The 20,556-nt window shown below is 54.5% G+C and overlaps 9 protein-coding genes across 9 annotated transcripts; 3 read left to right on the top strand and 6 right to left on the bottom strand.

Annotated features, from left to right (window-relative positions):
• Nucleotides 1–525: 525 nt before the first annotated feature.
• CC84DRAFT_1261080 (uncharacterized protein) lies at nt 526–3,320 on the bottom strand. The gene is made up of 5 exons (XM_018185032.1): nt 3,116–3,320; nt 2,982–3,066; nt 2,704–2,930; nt 1,078–2,650; nt 526–1,014 (listed from the first exon to the last, which is right to left on the bottom strand). Exons 1-5 carry the CDS (start codon nt 3,146–3,148, stop codon nt 857–859), a joined length of 2,076 nt encoding a protein of 691 aa, XP_018034439.1. The 5' UTR covers nt 3,149–3,320; the 3' UTR covers nt 526–856.
• Nucleotides 3,321–3,948: 628 nt separating this feature from the next.
• CC84DRAFT_886475 (MAP kinase-like protein) lies at nt 3,949–6,280 on the bottom strand. The gene is made up of 3 exons (XM_018187793.1): nt 5,556–6,280; nt 4,498–5,531; nt 3,949–4,447 (listed from the first exon to the last, which is right to left on the bottom strand). Exons 1-3 carry the CDS (start codon nt 6,121–6,123, stop codon nt 4,004–4,006), a joined length of 2,046 nt encoding a protein of 681 aa, XP_018034438.1. The 5' UTR covers nt 6,124–6,280; the 3' UTR covers nt 3,949–4,003.
• A 519-nt stretch (nt 6,281–6,799) lies between these two features.
• On the top strand, nt 6,800–12,809 carry CC84DRAFT_1123774 (kinase-like protein). The gene is made up of 7 exons (XM_018175663.1): nt 6,800–7,387; nt 7,445–8,814; nt 9,625–9,715; nt 10,049–11,000; nt 11,050–11,572; nt 11,623–11,766; nt 11,821–12,809. The coding sequence occupies exons 1-7, from the start codon at nt 7,078–7,080 to the stop codon at nt 12,583–12,585; spliced, it is 4,155 nt and encodes a 1,384-aa protein (XP_018034437.1). The 5' UTR covers nt 6,800–7,077; the 3' UTR covers nt 12,586–12,809.
• A 296-nt stretch (nt 12,810–13,105) lies between these two features.
• CC84DRAFT_1096552 (uncharacterized protein) lies at nt 13,106–14,186 on the bottom strand (the record flags this gene model as incomplete). The annotated part of the gene is made up of 2 exons (XM_018174674.1): nt 13,106–13,437; nt 13,505–14,186. 2 exons carry the CDS (start codon nt 14,184–14,186, stop codon nt 13,106–13,108), a joined length of 1,014 nt encoding a protein of 337 aa, XP_018034436.1.
• On the bottom strand, nt 13,994–15,426 carry CC84DRAFT_886284 (uncharacterized protein). The gene has a single exon (XM_018187791.1). It carries the CDS (start codon nt 15,242–15,244, stop codon nt 14,252–14,254), a length of 993 nt encoding a protein of 330 aa, XP_018034435.1. The 5' UTR covers nt 15,245–15,426; the 3' UTR covers nt 13,994–14,251.
• On the bottom strand, nt 15,427–16,355 carry CC84DRAFT_886285 (uncharacterized protein). The gene has a single exon (XM_018187792.1). It carries the CDS (start codon nt 16,179–16,181, stop codon nt 15,609–15,611), a length of 573 nt encoding a protein of 190 aa, XP_018034434.1. The 5' UTR covers nt 16,182–16,355; the 3' UTR covers nt 15,427–15,608.
• A 683-nt stretch (nt 16,356–17,038) lies between these two features.
• On the top strand, nt 17,039–18,629 carry CC84DRAFT_886272 (deacylase-like protein). The gene is made up of 3 exons (XM_018187790.1): nt 17,039–17,473; nt 17,528–17,740; nt 17,789–18,629. Exons 1-3 carry the CDS (start codon nt 17,122–17,124, stop codon nt 18,361–18,363), a joined length of 1,140 nt encoding a protein of 379 aa, XP_018034433.1. The 5' UTR covers nt 17,039–17,121; the 3' UTR covers nt 18,364–18,629.
• CC84DRAFT_886264 (uncharacterized protein) lies at nt 18,501–19,556 on the bottom strand. Its single transcript, XM_018187789.1, has 2 exons — nt 18,623–19,556; nt 18,501–18,565 (listed from the first exon to the last, which is right to left on the bottom strand). Exon 1 carries the CDS (start codon nt 19,451–19,453, stop codon nt 18,896–18,898), a length of 558 nt encoding a protein of 185 aa, XP_018034432.1. The 5' UTR covers nt 19,454–19,556; the 3' UTR covers nt 18,501–18,565; nt 18,623–18,895.
• On the top strand, nt 19,557–20,474 carry CC84DRAFT_886247 (uncharacterized protein). The gene has a single exon (XM_018187788.1). The coding sequence runs from the start codon at nt 19,660–19,662 to the stop codon at nt 20,194–20,196; it is 537 nt and encodes a 178-aa protein (XP_018034431.1). The 5' UTR covers nt 19,557–19,659; the 3' UTR covers nt 20,197–20,474.
• Nucleotides 20,475–20,556: the final 82 nt, after the last annotated feature.

Here is a 20,556-nt window from a genome sequence, read left to right as displayed (position 1 = left end):
GCAGACTCAGGCCAAGTCGCGATCGCCCTGGATTTGAAAATCCTCAAGGCCGGGGGTTTGACATGCGGCTGGAGCGGCAGCTGCAGGGGGCGGCGAGCACCTGATCCGGGCGCAGGACGGCTTGGCGACAGTACGGCTGCCTGAGATCCGTGGCTGTCGCTCGTCACACGGCCTATCGCGACATTCTCGCTGTGGCGTGCGATGGTGTTGCGGCGCGTGTGAAACCTTGCGCGTAGCAAGACCCCTGCATCGCATCGCAGCTCGCGACCCACCACGTCCCCATGAAATGCTGGGGACGATCACCACGCGATAACCTTCATGCTAAGGCTGCCTGGGCGAATCAGGGCGCGCAAGAGAAGGTATAGATGTAGGTATACATAGTAGCTTCCTGGATTTTTTGGGCGACGTTGTTTGAAGTGTGAAGCAGAAGGGCTCGCGGGTGAGACTCGCCATATTGCATTCATTCCCCGATGGGATGGCAGACCTGTCTGTCACCTGCGCTACTACGATCCTCGCTATGAAATTGATTTTACCCAACACCGTAGGCGGGAAAGACACGCGGCAATGAACTTGACACGAGTGCAGGAGCAACATGCATAACAATTGATCCGATCTGTTCTGTACTGTGTACACATACGTCCTACTCCCCTGAAATCCATCCATCGCTACCCAATATCTACCCGCCCTACTCCATTCCAAGCCACAAGGGATATTGGTCTAAAACGCCTGCAAATGCCATTCGCCAAAACGAAGTCGGTTTGGCTGTCCTAGCGAACCCACCAGAGCTGCGAGATACATACCCACGCAGAAAAGCGTGTCAAGTGAAGATGAGAAATGTTGAGAAGGGAAGAAAAGTTCATTCCTCATCTGAGGTGTCGGTATCCGTCTCGCTCTCGGACTCGACGTCGCCTTCGGTATCGCTGCCATCACTCGAATCATCGTCACCCCCCCTGCGCTTTTTAGGCGCCGGCACACCGCCCGACTTCAGCGTGCGCATCTGGCCCGCAATTGTGTCTGTAGCGATATCGTCAGTTACGTACACTTCTTGAAACATATCGTGACTCGGTGGTTGCTTACCCTCATCTGGCTCACTGATCTCGCCCTCCTCTTCCACTTCCTCAGCCTTGCTTGCGTCTTCGACATTCAGCGTCACCTCCATCTTGCTGTCCATGCCGATGTAGCTGTCGCAAATCATGTGCATCACGAAGGTGTAGGCACCCGGCTGGGGCGGAGCACCAAACTGCATCTTGAGTGTTTGCACATTGTACGTTGGCTTCCCACTCTCGTCGAGGATGGGCTTGTCGAAAGTGGAAAAAGTAAAGGGAGGCACAGCAATGCGGCCTTGCTTGCTATCTGCGAGGAAGATGTGCCACTTGGGCGCGTGATCGCGAGCGTAGTACGGTGCATGAGCTAGAGGCGGCTGGATAGGCTTCTGGCCGGAGCGATCGTCTTTGCGGCCTGTGATAGCAGCGACATCTCCTTCGTCTGGATCAATGTCAAGAAGATCCTTCGGGTCCACCTCGGGGACATTGGTGGATCCCGGAGGAATAAAACGCGCTTTGACGACAAATTGGACCAAACTGCTTGGTGTGACGAAGCGCTCGCCAACGACCTTGAAGAATGGCTTCTCCACATGCAGAACAGGAAGCTGCGATGCCACGGCCAGCGCTTGCGTGTACTGCGAATCCGACAGAAGACCAGGTGCGACTACTCGCGCCTTGCGCTCAGCGACTGGCAGGTCCAAAAATTCCTGGATTGACAAGTGAGCCCGCGATCGCTCTGCCTCTGCAGCATTAGCGACGGCGGGGGTGAAGTGAGGAAGCTGTTCCAAAGGGGATGCGCCAGGTCGTAGCGATTGGATCAGAAGTTGAGAAGTGTGGTATGCGGCTAGAACAGCCTTTGTGGAGCCGTATGCCAATGCGATGGATGTGTAGGCCTCGTTGAGTTTGAGCGCGATGGGTGCGACCTCGTACTTTTCCTCATTGAGTGTCTCATCTTGCAGCTCAACACGCCCGAGGTATGCCCACAATAGCGTGAGAACTTTCCGCCTTCTGCTGTCCTCTAGCTCGTCAAGCTTCTGACGGTCCTTCTTGGATAAGGCGCCCAGGACCAAAGCCCCAGTACCTTCCGACAAGACCTTTTGCTCGAGCTTGGAAAGTCCATTGTCGGCCTTGTGTCCTGCCATAACCTCGTTGAATTCTTCTCCGCTGCTCAAGGCTCCCACAACGCCACTTTCGCCCTGGTCGTTGTCATATTCGCGGAAAAGCTTGCCGGCGCTGGCGACGAGGATCTTATCCTTGGTCATCCGCTGAGTGCCATACCACCACTTGCCAACCGTATAAGGGAGAATCACGCCGAGAGCGAGGGCGTACATCAGGAGAACGTATTTGCCAGATCCTTCGGACACGAGCCACTTAGGCAAAGCAATACCGATGCTGAAGCTTTGCTTTCCGTCAGGGTGGCCATACTGGAGGAAGTTGTTGCGGACTTCCTCGTCGGTGAGTGCCTTGAAAGCCTTTGTGACCTCTACCCAGTGATCGTTAATTGCATCTGCGGTGATGTTCTTCTCCAGATCTTCACGTCGCTTATCGGGATGCTGGGTGAGGGACAGCTTTCGGTAGTGTTTCTTAATTTCCTTCTCGCTCGCCGACTGCTTGGCTGTTAGCACATACTCCACGTATTGCATAGTGGGGCAAACCGTACCCTAGACACGCCCAGGACATCATACGGGTCCCAGATTTTCGGTACATTTTGCGCAGTGACGATGATCAGGTAGATCATGCCTGCAATAACGGACCACCCAATCAAGCTGACAATAGCCCGCTTTATCCTTCGCTCCCTCCGCTTCTGCTTTTTGCGCTGCTTCTCGACGAGGTCGGCATGTTCGGGTGCAAAGTCAGAGGATATGCGGGTCGCGGTGCTCTCAAGCTCTGTCGTTGTTTTAGTAAGAACTTCTGCAAGCATCTGGCAGGCGCGCGCACCTTTGCTAGGCTTTAGAAGCGAGTAAGTAACGGGTATTGTGACGAAACTAGTGAGGGTAACGATGAAGTATGGGAAGAATTGTCCCTGTGTGCAAGTCAGCATGTCCCATACTATGCGCGGGAATGGTCCATACCTCTCCATCGTATGTGTAGTCTGTTCCGGACATTTTGGCTATCTGTCCAAACGGACGAGGAGTACAGAAAGAAAATCCTCAGGGGACGAGAGAGTGAAGGTGCTATCACTGGTCGCAGTGCATGTACCGGCGTGCGGAACGGTGTCGTGAAGAGTGGTGGGGTTGAGGCGGCGTGGCCTAAAAGACAGCGACCACGATCTCCAACTAAGTGCGCTCGACAGGACACATTACGAGGACGCTCTTGGCGGGCACTTGCGCCCGAATACGGTCACGTGCACGCGCCAACACCGACCAAGATCCCTGCATCCCCGGAATTTTTCTAGGAATAGCACTACATTTTACTGTGCACAGTGGCCGACGTTAAGCAAGGAAATCCTTGAGGTAGACCTTCTGTGTACATTCACGCTGCCTTATCACACCATAAGATCACAAAGATGTTGTATGTAAGTCATGACAAGATCAGGTGCGCTTCTCCAAATTCATTCCTTTGTGTCAGTTGATGTGGCAGTACGGTGTCTACACATATGCTTAGCTTGACTTCACGCCACCATCATTTTTTCTCATGAAGCGACAGGTAGCTAATATTCGTCTACGTAGGTACATGCGCTTGTTGTCTACGGGCCAATGCTTCGTCATTCCTTCATCCCAAAATCCAAGGGTATGCGCCGTCAATCACGACCTTGCGCATCGACACTTCAAATCAAGACGCTGGCCTGCGCCGCAACTCCCGCCTGCACAGCTATGGGTGCGTGATGATGGCTTCCGCCGAAGGAAGTAGGGGACGCTATGTACGCGGGCGCCATTTTCAGGTCTCCTATGTAAAGCGACGGTAGTGTCGAGAGAACGTTGGAAACGTCCGAATCTGGTAGCAAAGGTTGTCTTGTGCGCCTATGACTCTTCGGTTGTTGCGGGGGCTGCTTCCTCCAACCCATTGGGGCCGCCGTTCAGCGGAGGGCTGATAGCATCTAAGGGTGCCGCATGCAAGGCAGGCTTCTCCGCCCCTTTGCCCAGCTTTCCTTGCCGCCGTCTTTCAATCGCAGCTTTCACCCAATCTGCCACCTCCTGGTCGTGCACGGCTTCGATCGGCTCGGGTGTGCTCCTGTCGCCAGCAGCCACATCAGGTTCGGCAGCAACGGCGGCCTCTTCCTCTTCCTCTTCCTCTTCAAGAATGGTGTGTGGCTTGATGAGAGGCGCAAGCCATGGATGCTCCAGAAGGTTTGCGTATGTTGGACGCAACTTGGGAATTTTGTTCAAGCACCCGTGCACAAAGTCACGAGCCGTTTCTGAATAGCCTTCTTCGGGAAGATCCGGGGGGTCGCCGTCCACGATAGCCTGCAATGATTGATTAGTGTGGCAAACTCACGGGTTTGAAAATCGCTTACGCTGAGCTGACTGAAGATGTTATTGTACGTCTCAGGTGGATATGGGTATCGGCCTAAAGCGCATTCGATGATGGTAAGACCAAGACTCCAGATATCACTCTGCACGCTATACGTGCCAGCTCCAGCACTTGCGCCTGCTTGAGCCATGCCTCCGGAGGAAATCCGCTCCGGCGCCATGTAACTCTGACACCCAATGTTTGTTTTCGCAATACTGGCGACCAGATTGCCACTGACGCCAAAATCACAGATCTTGATTTGACCCCTGGTGTTGACAAGGACGTTCGTAGGTTTCACGTCTCGGTGAATAATGTTGTGATCATCCTTGAGCGACTTCAGTCCCATAACAGTCGCCAGAGTAACCTTTCGCAGCACATTTTCCGGAACGCCATCCCCGTATAGCTTGTCCAACGAGCCGCCATCCATGAATTCCATACATATGTAAACAGCACCTTCCTGGAAGAAAGCGCCGTAGAAGTCGATGATGTACGGGGAGACGCAGCGGTGAAGGACGTCTAGCTCCATGATGATCGTCGCGAATTTGGCTTCGTCCAACTCCAGCCGGATTTCTTTCATGGCCATTACGATGCCAGTCCCACCCGAGGTCTTGTTCGCAGCCGGACTGGAGTCCTCGCCCTCGAAGTTCTTACGCGACGGCGAGCCGGGTGCCGCTTTGTTACCTGCCAATCCTTGGCCTGGCTTCCTCATTTGAGGCCGGGCATGTCTAACTTTGTATACGGTGCCGTAGTTGCCCTTGCCCAGTTCATCGAGTGTGTCCACTTCATCTAACGATATGTTGAAGGTGATGCCGTTTGCGAACTGCACACCTTTTGAGTCGAGGACAGCCTTGCCCTTAAACTTAAGACTTCCGGTTTCCTTGTCGATGAATTCTTTGTATTTGTCCATCATAGACTCCTGCTTAGGGGGATCGGTCGAGGAATTTTCGCCATGTATATTCCCAAGTTTAAGGCCAGGCCCTTTCCTCTTGCCAGCAGGAGGTGCAGTGCCGTTGCTCGGAGCGGGTGATCCGGAGAGGCCTCCGGAGAGGCCTCCGGAGAGACCTCCTGCTAGGTTCAGTCCACGTTTCTCAGCAAGTGAAAGTTTGGCGCCACCACCTGGTCTACCAGGTACGACAGGCGCGGACTTCATAGTGGTCATACTGGGTTTGACCTGCGGAGGCATGCGAAAGTTTGGGGGCACACCCCCAGGATTGCCAAACATGGGACCACCTGGAGATGCAGGACCACCGCCACCCGGCGACATGACGTCGGGTTGACTCGGTGCTCTGCCGGGCGGCGCGCCTTGTCGACCGAGGTGCACCGCTTTCATCCTTGCCATTATATCCTGCGGGACGTTGAGACCGCTGCCACGGCTGGAAATGGTGGGTGCATTTGAGGGGCGAGGATTCCGTGCGGCATTGATGTTGCCAAGCGGAGTGGACGAAGGCGTCATATTGGCGGTAGCACCGCTGGTGGACACGGAGCGAGCGGGAGGACGGCCCTCTGTAGGGGAGCCAGGGGCAAGACTGGGCCGCACATCGGGGCTGCTGGCGGGCGGGGATGAGGGGGAGCCAAAGGGGCCATCGGAGTCGAAGTCGTCGCCGCTGGGGGTCGAAGCAGCGGAATCCATGGTGGGGGTCGAGGTGGCGCGGGGCGCAGGTAAAGATAATAGCGGAGAGGAAGTAGGGAGCTCCACGAACGGCCCTGCGTCTGGCTACCTGGCGGGCAGAGGCGTGGAGTTTAGGTGGTCGTCGAACGGCTTCTTGGCGGGGAGGAAGTGACAACCGGTGACGCAATGAAATCACACTGCACGGTGGTTGCTGGCAGGCCGGCTAAGCTGGACGCTTCTGGGGCATGGCGGCACGACGGAGAAATGCACACAGAGTGGCCGCGGACGACAATCAGGGAAGCAGCTGCGTCGTGCGTCGTGCGTCGTGCGTCGTGCTCACAGCAGGCTGGCCGCGGCGGGTGCGAGCTTGGTTATGATGTCGCTTCGCTGGAGCGGTGGAGGGGCATGCCAAAGCGGGTGGTGAGCGGCTCGATCCGGCCAGTGGACAGACCCGGGCAAGACAGACAGCAGAAACAGAACAGAAACGCAATAGGGGAGACGGGAAACGACGAATTCTGCGCCTCGAGTCGCGGTAGCTTGCGCTGGCCGCTCGCCGCGACGCCATGCGGGACGAGGCACCGATCGGCTCTGCCTCTGCGATCGCCTGCGCTTCCGCCCAGAGGGAACGTGGGCAACTAGCAGCCCGGCTCCCCTTGTTAGTGCCGTGCTACGCAACCGCGGCGCAGGCTGGCATGGCGATAACACCATTACAATCTGGTCTGGGCAGTGCTTGCTTGCTTCTTGGTTCTCCGCCACAGCCAACACACGTCAAAGATGGCCTCGCCTGCTCCGCCCTCTTAGTACACCCTGCCTGCACTCAGCGCACTTTCGCGCGTACGCCCCTGTGACGTTTGCAGTTCCGACACACGTCCCCATCCAACGTAGCCAAGCGTCACGCACCAACTGCCTCAAGTACTCCCGCGCCCCTCCGCGTCTGTCACGTCTCCCGCTGAGGCAGGCGTGTCAGGACCCAGCATGTCTTTCTTCAATGGCGCCGTCCAGTCGCTTCGTCTTCGCAATCTCAATTCATCCCCCGATTTCATGGTCATGGCCTCCGACCCGTACAGCGCCGGCAATGGCTTCCTCGACGTGTTCAAGCACAAGCGCCCGGCGCACAGCTCCCATCCGGACTTCGCGAACCTTGCGCTCCTCGTTTTCGAGGCTGTCATGGAGGTGGTATGCGTCAGTCTTCCGGGGTACATTGTGGCCAGGATGGGCCAGTTCGATGCGGACGCTCAGAAGTTCGTCGCGAACCTGAACACCCAGCTGTTCACGCCATGCTTGAGTGAGTGCAGCCTGACCTGATTCGCGCCGATTTTGCAAGTTGCTAACCTTGCGCCAGTCTTCACGAAGCTTGCATCGCAGCTCAGTGCCGACAAGTTGGTTGAGCTGGGCGTTATCCCGTTCATCTTCGTCGTCCAATTGATCGTTTCCTATCTCGCTGCGTTGATCGTATCTAAGCTGTACGGGTTCAGCAAGAGGGGGCGCAACTTCGTGGTCGCCATGGCGGTTTTCGGAAACTCCAACTCTCTTCCCATCTCGCTCGTTATCTCGTTATCGAAGACGCTTTCTGGGCTTCATTGGGACAGAATACCAGGCGACAACGACAATGAGGTAGCCGCCCGCGGCATTCTCTACCTCCTCATCTTTCAGCAGCTCGGCCAGCTCGTGCGCTGGACCTGGGGCTTCAATGTACTCCTGGCACCTGCCGATGCGTACAAGGAAGAAGACGATGGCAGGAACAGCATCATGGAGAACGGCGAATTCAGTGATGGCGAGGCAGACCGCCTCCTAGACGATTCGCATTCCGACTATGAGTCTGGCAACGTCACGAGCTATGCGACTTCTATCTCCACCACGTCGTCGGACTCAGACTCCATCACACAACGAGAAAACGCCCAGTCGACTACCACCTTTGTCACACCGACGAATGGAAACGTAACGGTCAAGGGTCCCGGAAATATGAATGGGAACGGCTATCCTGACGAAGGCGTTCAATTCGGCACTGTCTTCTCTTATAAAACAGATCATCCGCCCAAGGGCCCGAAGAAAGTCGCTTTCCAAGTGCAACGCACTCTACAGCGCTTTGCACGATCTATTCGCGACGTTATTGCACGCGCTTCACGACGCGTATTTCTAGCACTTCCGGTCTGGCTGCAGAGGACGCTGGCGAAGCTCTACCACTACACGGCCAAATTCCTTGGAGGCTGCTGGGAGTTCATGAACCCTCCGTTGTGGGCGATGTTGGCAGCAATCGTGGTCGCGTCGATTCCTCCGGTCCAGCACGCCTTCTTCGACCCAGGCACGTTCCTCAGTAATTCTGTGACTCGCGCCATTAGCCAGAGTGGCGGTGTCGCTGTGCCACTCATCCTGGTCGTTCTAGGCGCCAATCTGGCCCGCAACACTCTCCCTGACGAAGGCAATCGCTCCATCGAAGACATCAAGGTGGAGAAGAAGCTCGTCCTTGCTTCGCTTGTGAGCCGGATGCTCATTCCGACCCTCATCATGGCCCCTCTCCTGGCCTTGACGGCCAAATTTGTGCCCGTCAGTATCTTGGACGATCCGATCTTTGTAATCGTCTGCTTCCTGCTTACGGGTGCACCGAGCGCGTTACAGCTGGCGCAGATTTGCCAGATCAACAACGTGTATATGGGTGCCATGTCGAATCTTTTGTTCCAGAGCTATGTCGTCTGGATCCTTCCTTCGACACTGGTCTTGGTCATGCTAGCGCTCGAGACGGTCGAGTGGGCGGGGGCCGCTTGAACGCACCCACTACAAGGAAGCGGTGTATATTTAGTTGGCATTAGCAGGTGTTTGGCGTTCACTTCGATAGCGGTTGTATATCATTGGGTCTGTACGAATATTGCAGATGCATCGGTCTTTGGTACATAAAACAGGGTGGCGCAACTGGAGCTTGGATACCCGACTTTCGCTCTGAAAGACAGACAGAGGCTTTATTTTATTATTTTGTTATGCTATCCAGACTACCATCATGCCTTAAACTCTGTGTTCGCAGTCACGATCTAATGCGTCCGCTGTCCAGGCGCATGGTTACGTAGCTAGCTAAGCCCCACGTTGCACAAGCCGCTGATAGGCGCGAGGGGCAGGAGCTCGAGAAACTGGGAAGCCGCCGCCGTCACCTCACGAGACTGCCCGCGTACGTTCCAAGCGTCTTCTCTCGCCACCTGCAATAGCTATTGACGTGCAAGTTTACAAGTTCGACTTCTGCTCCCTCTCTCAATCCAGCTGTAGACGCCTTCACGAGCTCTCGTCCTACATACGCCAATCAATCTTGGCACGTGTACCCCAGCTGCAGGGCCCAGTAGCGTCACCGATAGCAGCCCTGCTCGCCCGATTCCCGCTTCGACTTGGAACACAAATTGCTGCGGCCGCACACAAGGAATACGGCAATTCGCGAAATTCCCTGGGCCGGCCTGCTTACTTTGTCATCTACCGGACCCACGACTACAGGACCGCTCCCACGGTCTTGGTGAATGCGCAATGGCGTCCTCGAATGACGAGCCCCAAGCGCCTGCATCAGCAAGCCCAAAGCTGCAGCCGAGCAGCCGCAGTGTGCACGATGGCACGTCGCCGCGCCCGGGCAGCTCGAAAGGTTAGTCCTTCCTATCTTGTGCTTCGCAACTCAGGTGCTCTGGACTTGTAACGTGTGCGATCTTCTCGTCCTCTTTTCAGTGCTTTGTACACGATGTTCACATCCTCACCTCGTTCGGACTCTACCATTGCATTAGCCAAAGTTGTTCTGTCTCTTCTCTGTGGCTTTATATACAGTGAACGAGAAGGGTGGCGCTGTTGCGGCCTTGTATGTCTCTAGGACAATATACCACAACATTTGAAGCATCGCGAAGCCTAGTGAGAGAGTATACGCATAAGGACAAATCACCCTTCGGCTGAATGTTGAGACCAAATGGCTTACTCTTCCTTCCAGTTGTCTCTATTGCCGACCCGGAGATCGAGAGCATCTCTCCTTTGATGCGTGGCCAGCATAAGGATCTAGGCGGTGGTGATTACTTCGACCTTGGGCAGGCTGCCAAACAATTCCGCGCCAATGTGAGCGGAAAGAGACTCATCGGCAGACCGTCTGTCGAGCGGCTTGCTCCAGCGAGTAGACAATCGACAGAAGGCAACCCATCGTACAACTCTTTGCTTTCAGACAGCTCCGAAGGCCTCCCCTCCCGACAGTCCCATGAGAACTTGATTAAGCACGTTACCACATGGCTTAAAACCGAAAAGGCTCGCCGGCATGCACGAAAATCAAAGCGCAAGGTTGCAGCTGCGAAAGTAGCTTCTGCAGTAGAGCACGCCCTTGGTGGATCCAAAAGTGAACATTCTGAAGAGAGGCGCGGTTCCGACTCATCTGATGGTTCGGTAGCTTTGGATCAACTTGCAATGATCCTTGAGAGATCCATGTCCCTCAAGTCTACTGACGGATCGCCTCGCTTTCACAGAGTGGGCTCTCACAGTCGGAAATTGTCCCTTTTCAAACGCAACTCTACTATTTCGTCGGGAGAGGACCATTTTGACTCTATCGATCAGCTTGTGCCCAGCTGCGAAGCTATTCTTGACAATTCGAAGACTATGACGTACGGTGCTGGCGGTCCCGAGTCAGAAAGCACTGACGATTTAACGAAAGTCTCTACTCGTCGAGCCAAGAAGGAGAAGGAGGCGTGGGCAGCTTTCAAATATGAGATTGTGCGGCTTACGCATACTCTGAAGCTCAAAGGCTGGCGGCGAGTGCCGTTGGATATGAGCGGCGAAATCACCGTCGATCGGTTGAGTGGCGCTTTGACGAACGCAGTATACGTAGTCTCACCTCCCAAGAACTTGCCCGAACAAAGATCCCGAGAGGAAGGGGTCCCCACACCAAAGAATCCTCCTCCGTGAGTCAAGGCCTGCTGTCTACTAGGCCATGCTGCTAACTCTTTCCAGCAAACTCCTACTACGTATATACGGTCCGCAGGTCGAGCATCTAATTGATCGAGAGGCAGAGTTGCAAATCCTGCGGAGGCTTGCTCGAAAGCGAATCGGACCACGAATGCTGGGTACTTTCACTAATGGAAGATTTGAGGAGTACTTCAATGCGAGGGCATTGACCCCGCAAGAACTCCGTGAGGCGGGCACTTCAAGGCAGATTGCGAAGCGCATGAGGGAGCTACACGAAGGCATCGATCTCCTTCCAAAAGAGCGAGAAGCTGGTCCTTTTGTTTGGCAGAGCTGGGACAAGTGGGTTGACCTAGCAGAGAAAAGGATGTCCTGGCTGGACCAACAGATCATAAATGGCACTCAGGGCAGTGTGCAGTCCGCCGCTGATAGGTGGAAGGATCGAGGGCTTGTGTGCGGCGTAGAATGGCCTGTCTTCCGAAAGACTGTGGAGAAATACCGAGCTTGGCTTGAAGAGCAGTACGGAGGTATCGAAAAACTCAACGAGCGGTTGGTCTTTGCTCACAACGATGTGTGTTCACCGTTCAAGCGCCGGAAAACCAAACTGACATACAGTTACAGACGCAATACGGAAACATACTACGTATGACGCCGTCAGGAGAATCGCCTCTCCTCCTCCCAGCGAACGAGCATAAACAGCTTATTGTCATCGATTTCGAGTACTCCAACGCTGACCTCCCCGGATACGAATTCGCCAACCACTTCGTAAGCCTCCCATCCCCTTTACTCGTCCTCGCAGCACAGCTGACAAGTGCACAGAACGAATGGTGCTACAACTACCACGACCCATCCCCCCACCGCATCAACACCGCCATCTACCCCACCCCGGATGAACAACACCGCTTCATCCGCGCCTATCTCCAGCACAACCCCACCTTCAAGTCCTCCCGCGGCCATTCCTCCAACCCGCCCACGCCCCACCTCGATCCCCTCCAGTCTTCCGGCAGCAGCACCGCCCTCGCAGCCACCGCCACGCCCACCACCATCTCCGCCTTCATGCTCGACGCCCGCGCCCAGCCCGGCGAGCGCTACAGCTACCACGAGCACGAGGCGCAAGTCGAGCAGAGCATCGAGGACGAGACGCGCAGACTCATGGCGGAGACACGGCTGTGGCGCATGGCGAGCTCCGCGTTTTGGATCGCGTGGGGCATCGTGCAGGCTGTGGTGCCGGGGATGCCGAATCTTGACGAGGAAGAGGGGAAGGAGGCGCCGGTTAGTGCGGAGGCTGGTGTGCTGAAGAGCGCGACGAAGGAGGTTAGGGATGAGGCTGCGGCCGAGGAGAAGGAGAAGCAGAGCGAAGTGAGTGAGATGGAGCGCGCGGGTGATGAACGAGGAGCGGGTAGCGCTGGGACTGGTGCAAGTGCTGACGAACCACAGGCTGAGGAGGAGGAAGAGTTCGACTACCTGGGCTATACGCAGGAGCGGGCGCTGTTCTTCTGGGGCGATGCGATCAAGATGGGCATTGTGAAGGCGGAGGAGCTGCCCGAGGAGATCAGGAGCAGAGTTAAGACTGTGGAGTACTGAGCGACGGGCATAAAGCCACGGAGCCGCTGGCGAGAAATGTGGAATTTCTGCGTGGTCTGCGGTGGAGATGGGTTGAGGAAGGTCGATGGGAAGGCCTGTGTATGGCCTGTGTGCAAGGTCTACCCGGACAACCTTATGGTTGCCGACAATTTCATGGCCTCTTTGTTGCCTCTTTTGCGTCTAGGTAATAGCTAAGTAGCTGAATGATACTGGAACCTCACCACCATATCGCTTTGGGCGCGGGTCCATCAGGGACCTCGTACGCGAAGATGTATTTGCGCAAAACTCGGATCTCGAACAGACAAAAGGTTGTATTAGATGCAGTGGAAAGAATGCAACGCCCAGATCCTAGGTCTCGCGGACAACGCATTACATCGCTATACCACGTAACATCTTGCATAGGCCACCATTCAAACAGACTTGAGACAATTTCCGCACTTGGGCGTGTCGCTTCAGTGAACATTCGACTAAACTCCACTCCCACCGAGCAGCTTACCTGCCTTCCGACCAAGACTGCTCCTCAAGAATCCTGCTTCACCGCACTCTCCCGCACATACCAGCTGCGGAACGCTTTAGCTTTCGACTGTGCTCCGTACCTAGCTTCGCCGTCGAGGTGGCTCGCAAGACAAAACGCGTCCACGACCTTGACCGCAGCGACATCGCCTTTGTCGTCAAACGGGATCTGCCCGAGGAACTTGCCCAGGGAGATGGATCCGAGCTTGACGTGTGCTTCCGTGAGATAGTCTGTATGGGTGAGTATGTCGTCGTGCGTCGTGCGGGTTACGAAGTTCCAACCATCAGATGAGTTTGAAGACTGACGTGCGTGCACCTGCTCGGCGCAAGCTAGGATGCCTAGAACCACACATCAGTACATCATGTATACTCACGCTAAAGTTTCCTTTTCAATGGAGATAGTTACCGAAAGCTTTAACAACCTGCCGTTTCGTCGTAGTGTATGTAGACGTAACCTCAAGGATTTCAAGAAAGTCATCCAAAGACGCGGTACCAACAAAGATGTGCCGATGCTTGTACCCCAACTCACGCTCTTCCGCCTCGTAGGGAGCAACGGCACTATCGTCGGTGCTGATTGAAACGCCGCGCGTGTGCTGTGTGCTTGAACGTGCACAGACTCGCTGAGGGGTAGCAACATTGATAGGAAGCTTTAGCGACACCTTCCGGCGATGTTCCTTTGATGCAACCCTTGCTGGGCCTTTAAAAGGGCACGCTTTGAACCCTATGATGCCATCGTTTGTGATGCGGCGTGTTTGACCCGCATGAAGCTTGCTTCCATTGTCACCTGAAGAGCTCGCGTAGTCCGAAGATGAGCTATGCTGTGCGAAACCACGGTCGAGCGTGGCACCCTCTTGCGAGGGTAAAGTCTCGGTCCTAGCCTGCTCGACAGAATCTCTGAGTTTTTTTGCCTTGTTATCGACGCGAGCGACACGATCGGTGTGACTGTCTGAATCCGCCGCTGGATGAACGTTCGCTAGTACCGTAGGAGCTTCCGCAATTTTCTCTTGCGGAAGCACATCGATAGTCTCTTTGAACTTTTCCGGGTTCGTGTTGAAGGTTCCTTCGTCGAAGGCTTTTTGGTCAATCATCTTGGAAAGCTCTGTGAGGTGCTCTGCGCATATCGGATTAGATGACATCCTTTTGTTGTTTCATCTCATTGGGTGCAATACTTACCAGCGTGTGGTAGACTCTTCAGTTTACTCTCGATGTTGGTCACCAACAATGACTTGACGGTCTCTGTATCCTCCCTCTTCTTAGGCTGTACGATAGGCGCTTGTTCTCCGGAAGGTGCCTCTTGCTCTGGCGTGACAATCTCGACTGACTGTGAAGGACCATCCACGTTCCCAATACTTGCCTGAAGGGCAAGAGATTTTTCGATCTTCAACTTCTCGAGGGATTGCGCCATGGAGGCGACCCAGTCTTGGTCCGTACTCTGGCTCATTTTGGCGAACATAGCGCGTCGCAGGTTCTCCGCCTCTTCTTCCGTCATGACATCTTTCTTACGCGCAGATGGTGCCCAAGGTGGATTGATAATTGAGCGCACAGGGTAGCTGGGGTCCTGTATCCGCTTTGACCGGAGGCCTTCCGTGACTATGGGGAATCCTTCTGCAGCCATCTGGCTTATGACGACATTCCTCAAACGTGCTGATTCCTCGGTTGACATGTTTCGAAGTGTCGCTATTGCTTCTTCGTACACTGAAGAGGGTGCGTTGCGCAGTGACTCGAAGGGTGGCTCGCTTTCGGGAGGAATCCGTGGTGGACGGCCTCGCTTCGACCTATTCTTTGATTGTTTCTGGTCTATCTGATCTCTATCCTGATTTTTCGTTGCTGGAGAAGTCGGCGGTGGGCGCGCTGGTCCCTGGGGGCGGGGCTGAGAGCCCTTCGGAGGTTCGCTGGCGGGGACCAAGCTAGGAATATCTGAGGTGAGGTTAGCAATCCGTTCTTGCGGGCTCAGTGTTGTTTGGGGAACAGGAAGCTCGCCTTCATTGCTATCGGCAGGCTTGTCTTCTGTCTTCTGCACCGCGCCGCCGCGGGGCTCCCCTTCGTCGTCGACGCTCTCGACATAGGCCGTTTTGGCTGCAGCTGGAGACCGCATGCCCTCTCGCTCCTTCCTCCTTCGTTCTTTCCGAGCCAACGAGCCCGGCATGTTGCCTAATTTGACGTTTACTACCTCGACCACGGTCTGAGTGGTTGAAAATTAAGTCGGCCGCAGGTGATATAAAGAAGTGCGAGGCTGAGGATGACGGCGGCGGCGAAGCAGGTCGTTGGCAAGTACACAGCCTGAAGTGGCTGCTCTCATGCCGCCGTGCACATGTCACGGTTCAGATATCCGGTGGAAGGTGCTGGGTGGGTGCGCGTAAACTTAGCAGTCGCTCCTGCCTTGTGTTTATCGTCGGGCGTGCACGGAGCGTTCACGCGGCAACAGATGAATCAACCAATTTGGGGCCTACCGAAAGCTATTACCTAGTTACCCCAATTTCCTAACGATGTTAATTGAAAGAGTCGTCTGTTCAAGACAGTCGACATTCGCCCGTAGCTGTCACAACAGTGTTTACGAATGGCCAAAGCGTTGCTGTAGAGTAGCAAGAGATGTTGGCCACCGAAAACGGTGAGCCTACCGAGGGCTTTGCATCAGCGTCCTCTTTCTTGAGACCAGATCTAGCAGCGCGTGGAGACGGAGGGACTGATGGATGTGTTATTCGCGCTTTCTGAGCGATTATGCCGGATGCGATTGCTCTTTCCAAGAGTTTTGCTTGTAAAGCCTGAGGCCTTAACGCATGTTTGCCTTGACCGGCCGGGACAGCGAGGCCTGCTTTATTGGCAGCTGAAATAAACAGTCGTCTGGTTTTTGGAGAGTTCTTCCTAGCTTGGCTAGATAGCAATGATGTGCGTTGGGGTTGAAGAGGTGCGATCGACAACTTTCGCTTCGGACCAGACGCTGCCTGTGCTGGCCGTTCGTTATATCTGCGTAGTGATGCTGCCAACATTCGGTATGTATGCCCGTCCCCATAATCGACTTGGTCTTTGGTATTGTGGCTAGCTGTTCTCGGTCTCCGATCATCTCGGATGATAAGAGTCTCCATTCTTCAGCGTGGGTTGCGTCTGGGCGCAAACCGCAGCTGCAAAGGGTCAAACAAAGACGATAGATTCTTGAAGAAGTTTCATTAGGGTTTGGTTCAATAGACGTAGTTAAGAGACAGTATGCGCGCGGCAAAAGAGTCATACTGCGTCTAATTTATACTGACGCATTCCGTGGAGTCAAGTGCTGCATTCCTGGGCAAAGTGATCTTCGAGAGGTCAAAACAAGCTTTCCCCTGTTGATTATAACTAATGATACGCGCATATACGACGTGGAATGCTGACAGATGATGGATAGACGCGCTTGGGTGTTTGGATAGACGCTGGACTGTAGTGACGACGTATAGCAGCCGAGACTTGTTTATCATCCATCAACGAAGTAGTTATCTATTCAATCGCAGCGATCTGAAGCCTGCTTGTTGCAAAGGACATTCGAAGGCGTTATTTCATTCTGCGAAGGACCCATGAAGTTTGCGACGCGCAAAGCCGAAAGAGTCCTTTTCTTTGGATTCAATGAGCCTGATTTCTCACCTGTTAATAGCTGCGACCAGGTACTAGTCACCTTGCGCTGGAATTTTGGCAATGGCGATACACGATGGTGTTGCTGAGCGTAATGGTGAGCATTTCATTGGCCACCAACCTACCAACCAATCCTCATTCATCTTGTGGGCCTCACGATCAACACCGTCTTCAGATTTCGCCCTTCAGAGCTGTGAAAACAATTAGTGTGAAATTATCAAGATCTCGCCAAGTGCGGAACGCCCTATCCGAGCCATGTCTGGGCAGTCTCGGCGCCGTCATGGCGGCCGTTGACCTTCCTAATCCTTCCAGAAGCTCTCCTCGGGCGAATGCTAGCTTCGTGTAGAACAACAAGTCTTATCGACAATTGATGGCATAAAGGTACGTCGACGGACAAGTCTTTGCGCCTCGAATGCTGTTCACAAAATGCAGTTTCTAACCTCACTCTTCGTGTCCCTGGCGCTGTTCGGTGCGACCGGGACGGCGACAAACTTCACCGGCGATGTTGTCAATGGAGTTCCGGTCATATCGTATCTGAATTTGTCTGATGTGCCTACGCGGAGCGTCTCGAGGTACTACTTGAGGGTGGGAGAGCTCAGTGGTGGACTGCCTGTCCATATTCCGGTCTTTGTAGCGCGAGGTACGCCAGAGAGTCTCGAGAGCGGGAAGAAGTTGTCCTTGTCCGCGGCGATACATGGCGACGAACTCAATGGTGTACGTGTGGTCCAGCGCATTTTCGCGCAGCTTGAGGGACAAGTAGAAAGTCTCAATGGCACAGGTATGGTCCACTGGTACAAGAAACTTGTGAGAGAATGCATCTGACTGTTTCAAGTAATCGGAATACCCACCGTAAATCCAATGGGCATCTACCTAAACCAAAGAAACTACTTTACATCCCATAATAGTGGATGGCTGACCAATATCAACCGCGTCTTTCCTGGTACCGCTGCGGTAGACGGTGGCAGTCTCCCGGAGCTCCTGGCATACAACATCTGGAACAACGTATGGGCGAACAAATCCCAGGTAGACGTTGGAATAGACCTGCGTAAGTCAAAATCAAGAACTCGTGCGGGATTCGCTAACCACGGTGCAGACACCCCTAGTAGCGGCGCCGAGACCTCTCTCTGGTGCTACGCCGACTTCCGACTCCCATATGTTGAGCGCTTAGCGAAGCTGTTGCAGCCAGATACCTTGAAAATCGATCCAGGAGAGCCAGGAAGTATTGAGACGACGTTCGTGAGCAACTCGATTCCTTCAATCACCGTGGAGATGGGACTTGCAAAAGTATGGAACGCTTCGTTGATTGACAGAGTGTACGACTTTGTGAACCGCGTCCTGGACGATCTGGACATCGTCCCTTCCAACTCCACGCAGGCGTACTCACCGGATCTGAGTAAGACGTACATCGCGACTACGTTCCATGACTCCGTATCGACTTATGGCGGTTTTGTCGAGCAACTGGTCACCGTTGACGAGCCGGTCACCAAGGGTCAGCCCATTGCCAATATCAGGAATGCATTCGGGGACATTCTAGAGACTATATATTCGCCGGAGACTGGCAAGATGTTTCAGTCACCGCAAGACCCGAGCATCGAGCCCGGGGCCAGCGTTGGGCAGATTGCGTATAATTCGACAGACCCGGAATGTGCGGATGGTTGCATACTTTAGAATCCAGATAGGACATATCATATGGAGTCGGCCATTACTTCTCTCAACCTTACGACGACAATTTCTGTCCTAGAACTTCATTGAGAGATGGCAAGTGCAAGATCTGAGCATATTTCAGAGATAACGAATCGATACTAGACCTGAGGAACCCCCGTCTGCTTGTGTGCCCTCAGGTACTTGCAGGGAAAAAGGTATGTAGTGTCTATGCAGTAAGTACACGTGCCTCAACGCCCAAACGGCGTTGCCTGTGTGTTCCTACCTCGTACTGAGCGTATACCTAAAGGAAACTGCAGCTCGTATTGCCCCAGATTTCTGCACATCCACTACACCTCAACATTCTTAGACCCTTGGCAATACCTCTTCGCTCCAAATTCGGGATACAAGTGAGAAGACTGCGCGTTTTCCTTCCAACTTGCGTGCGCGCATCTCCGCACCGATCAAGCTAGGAGCATTCCTGTGCGATAAACGATGTCGCCATTCGCACTGAAACATCCGCGGGCTAAGGCCAGCACTGGTTACACACAGCCTTGTCTTAACCGAGACGCACGCGGCTCTGTGTGCGACCGAATCTATTCGCGTGAAGCTCTCTTCTATTCCCATATTGAGTCATTCTTGGCCCGAGTTCTTTCGCACGAATGGAGTGGTGAATTCTGTACGTCGGCAGATCTTTGAGGCATGAATTCTTAGCGAGATGTAGGATACATATGGGGAAGACGGAGAGGAACAAGCGTAGGAGGATAGCGTCCGTAGCGTGCACTAGCACGTCCGGTCCGCATGTACTGTGCTCTAGCCTGCCGGCATGCAACGTTTTGCTCATGGACGAGTGTTGTCCGGCCGACTCCAACACGCGACACAGCATCTCGAAACACCGCGGCAGAGTGACATTGTTATCGTGCCCAGTCGGCGCGGCGGGATTTCGCCGGTGAGGCCAGGTCAACGATACTGACACGCAGACCCACCCCCGCCTAAATTGCCCTCCACCACGACTAGCAACCCTGTCAGACCAGGTCCTCGGGAGCACCCGCCCTAGCCCATATATCTTGGCCTGCAGTGATCGGTGAGTATAAAGGAGGGCGGCCGCCATTGCCATGCTTTCCACTGGACGCAGTCACTGCCGGTGACGCAAACCCACAGCAAGGAAGGAACCGGAAAGTTTCAGAGCATCGGGCTGCGGCACACAAAGCAAGGAAGAACGAGAAAGAAATAACGGCGCGAAACGCGCGAGGTGGCGTAGGCAGGTCCGCCGTTGCCATGTAACGTGGAGTTAAGAAGGCTTGGTCCGCGGCTGGGCTCTGGATGCGGCCAGACGTGGAGTCGAAGGATGCCGAGTACCTATGCACGATGCAAAATCTTCAAACGACGTACCACGGGCACAGTGCTCTTCGAGTACCTGCACACTTCGCCGGCTTACACGCATGGCGCCTGAAGCCGCATCCGAGCCCTGCAAATGGTCTGATCAACTGTCCAGTATCAGCCCTGCCGTCGAATCGCGGGCACACCTGCATTCGTAATTCCTACGACACATACCCCCCTCGGTCCAATCTGGGAGCAAGTACACAGAAACCCATTTTTCCCGTCTGGCTACCCCGCTTGGACCACCTGCTATCAGGCTATGTAGCCTCCAGCCCAACACATGTGGTTGCGGCCTTACTACTATTTCCGAACTCGTTTGCACCTGTTAGCTATTTTCGTAGTCTGCAGGCGTACATTGCAACGCAGCGCACTGGCAGAGGGTTCAAAGCGGCAGTGTTCCGGCTCTTCAGGTCCAAGTCCCGAACCAGGAAAAGCACAGCGTCGATGCGGTCGCCGTGCATGATCTGGACCTTTGTCTAGGCATCGAGCGACGATCGCTGATCGCGGTACATCTCCAGACGGGGATCCCTGCACGCGTAAGGTATGCTGCCAGATTTTTGATCCTTCGAGAGCGGTTCGGGCGGGACGCTGCGACTGGCTTACTGCGGCCCGTCATCGGTGAGAGGTTTCCCTACGTAAAGTGACGTGCAACTGCTAGCCACCAGGACGGAGGACAGGGGCCTGTTTCTTGTCCGCTTGACATCGTACTTGACTTCGTTTTCCGGAATGGGCACCCGTTGCATCTGATAAAGATCACTACAGCATGCAAGCGAGTTGAGTGTGGCAGGCGCAATTGAGAGCCTCTCGAAAGCGGCATGCCAGGACTTTGACTTGAAAATC

This window comes from Paraphaeosphaeria sporulosa (assembly GCF_001642045.1).
Source record: "Paraphaeosphaeria sporulosa strain AP3s5-JAC2a unplaced genomic scaffold CC84scaffold_7, whole genome shotgun sequence".
In the NCBI taxonomy this organism is placed as follows: Eukaryota; Fungi; Ascomycota; class Dothideomycetes; order Pleosporales; family Didymosphaeriaceae; genus Paraphaeosphaeria; species Paraphaeosphaeria sporulosa.
Note: the sequence above shows the minus strand (reverse complement) of the source record. Positions and strands in the feature narration are given on the sequence as shown.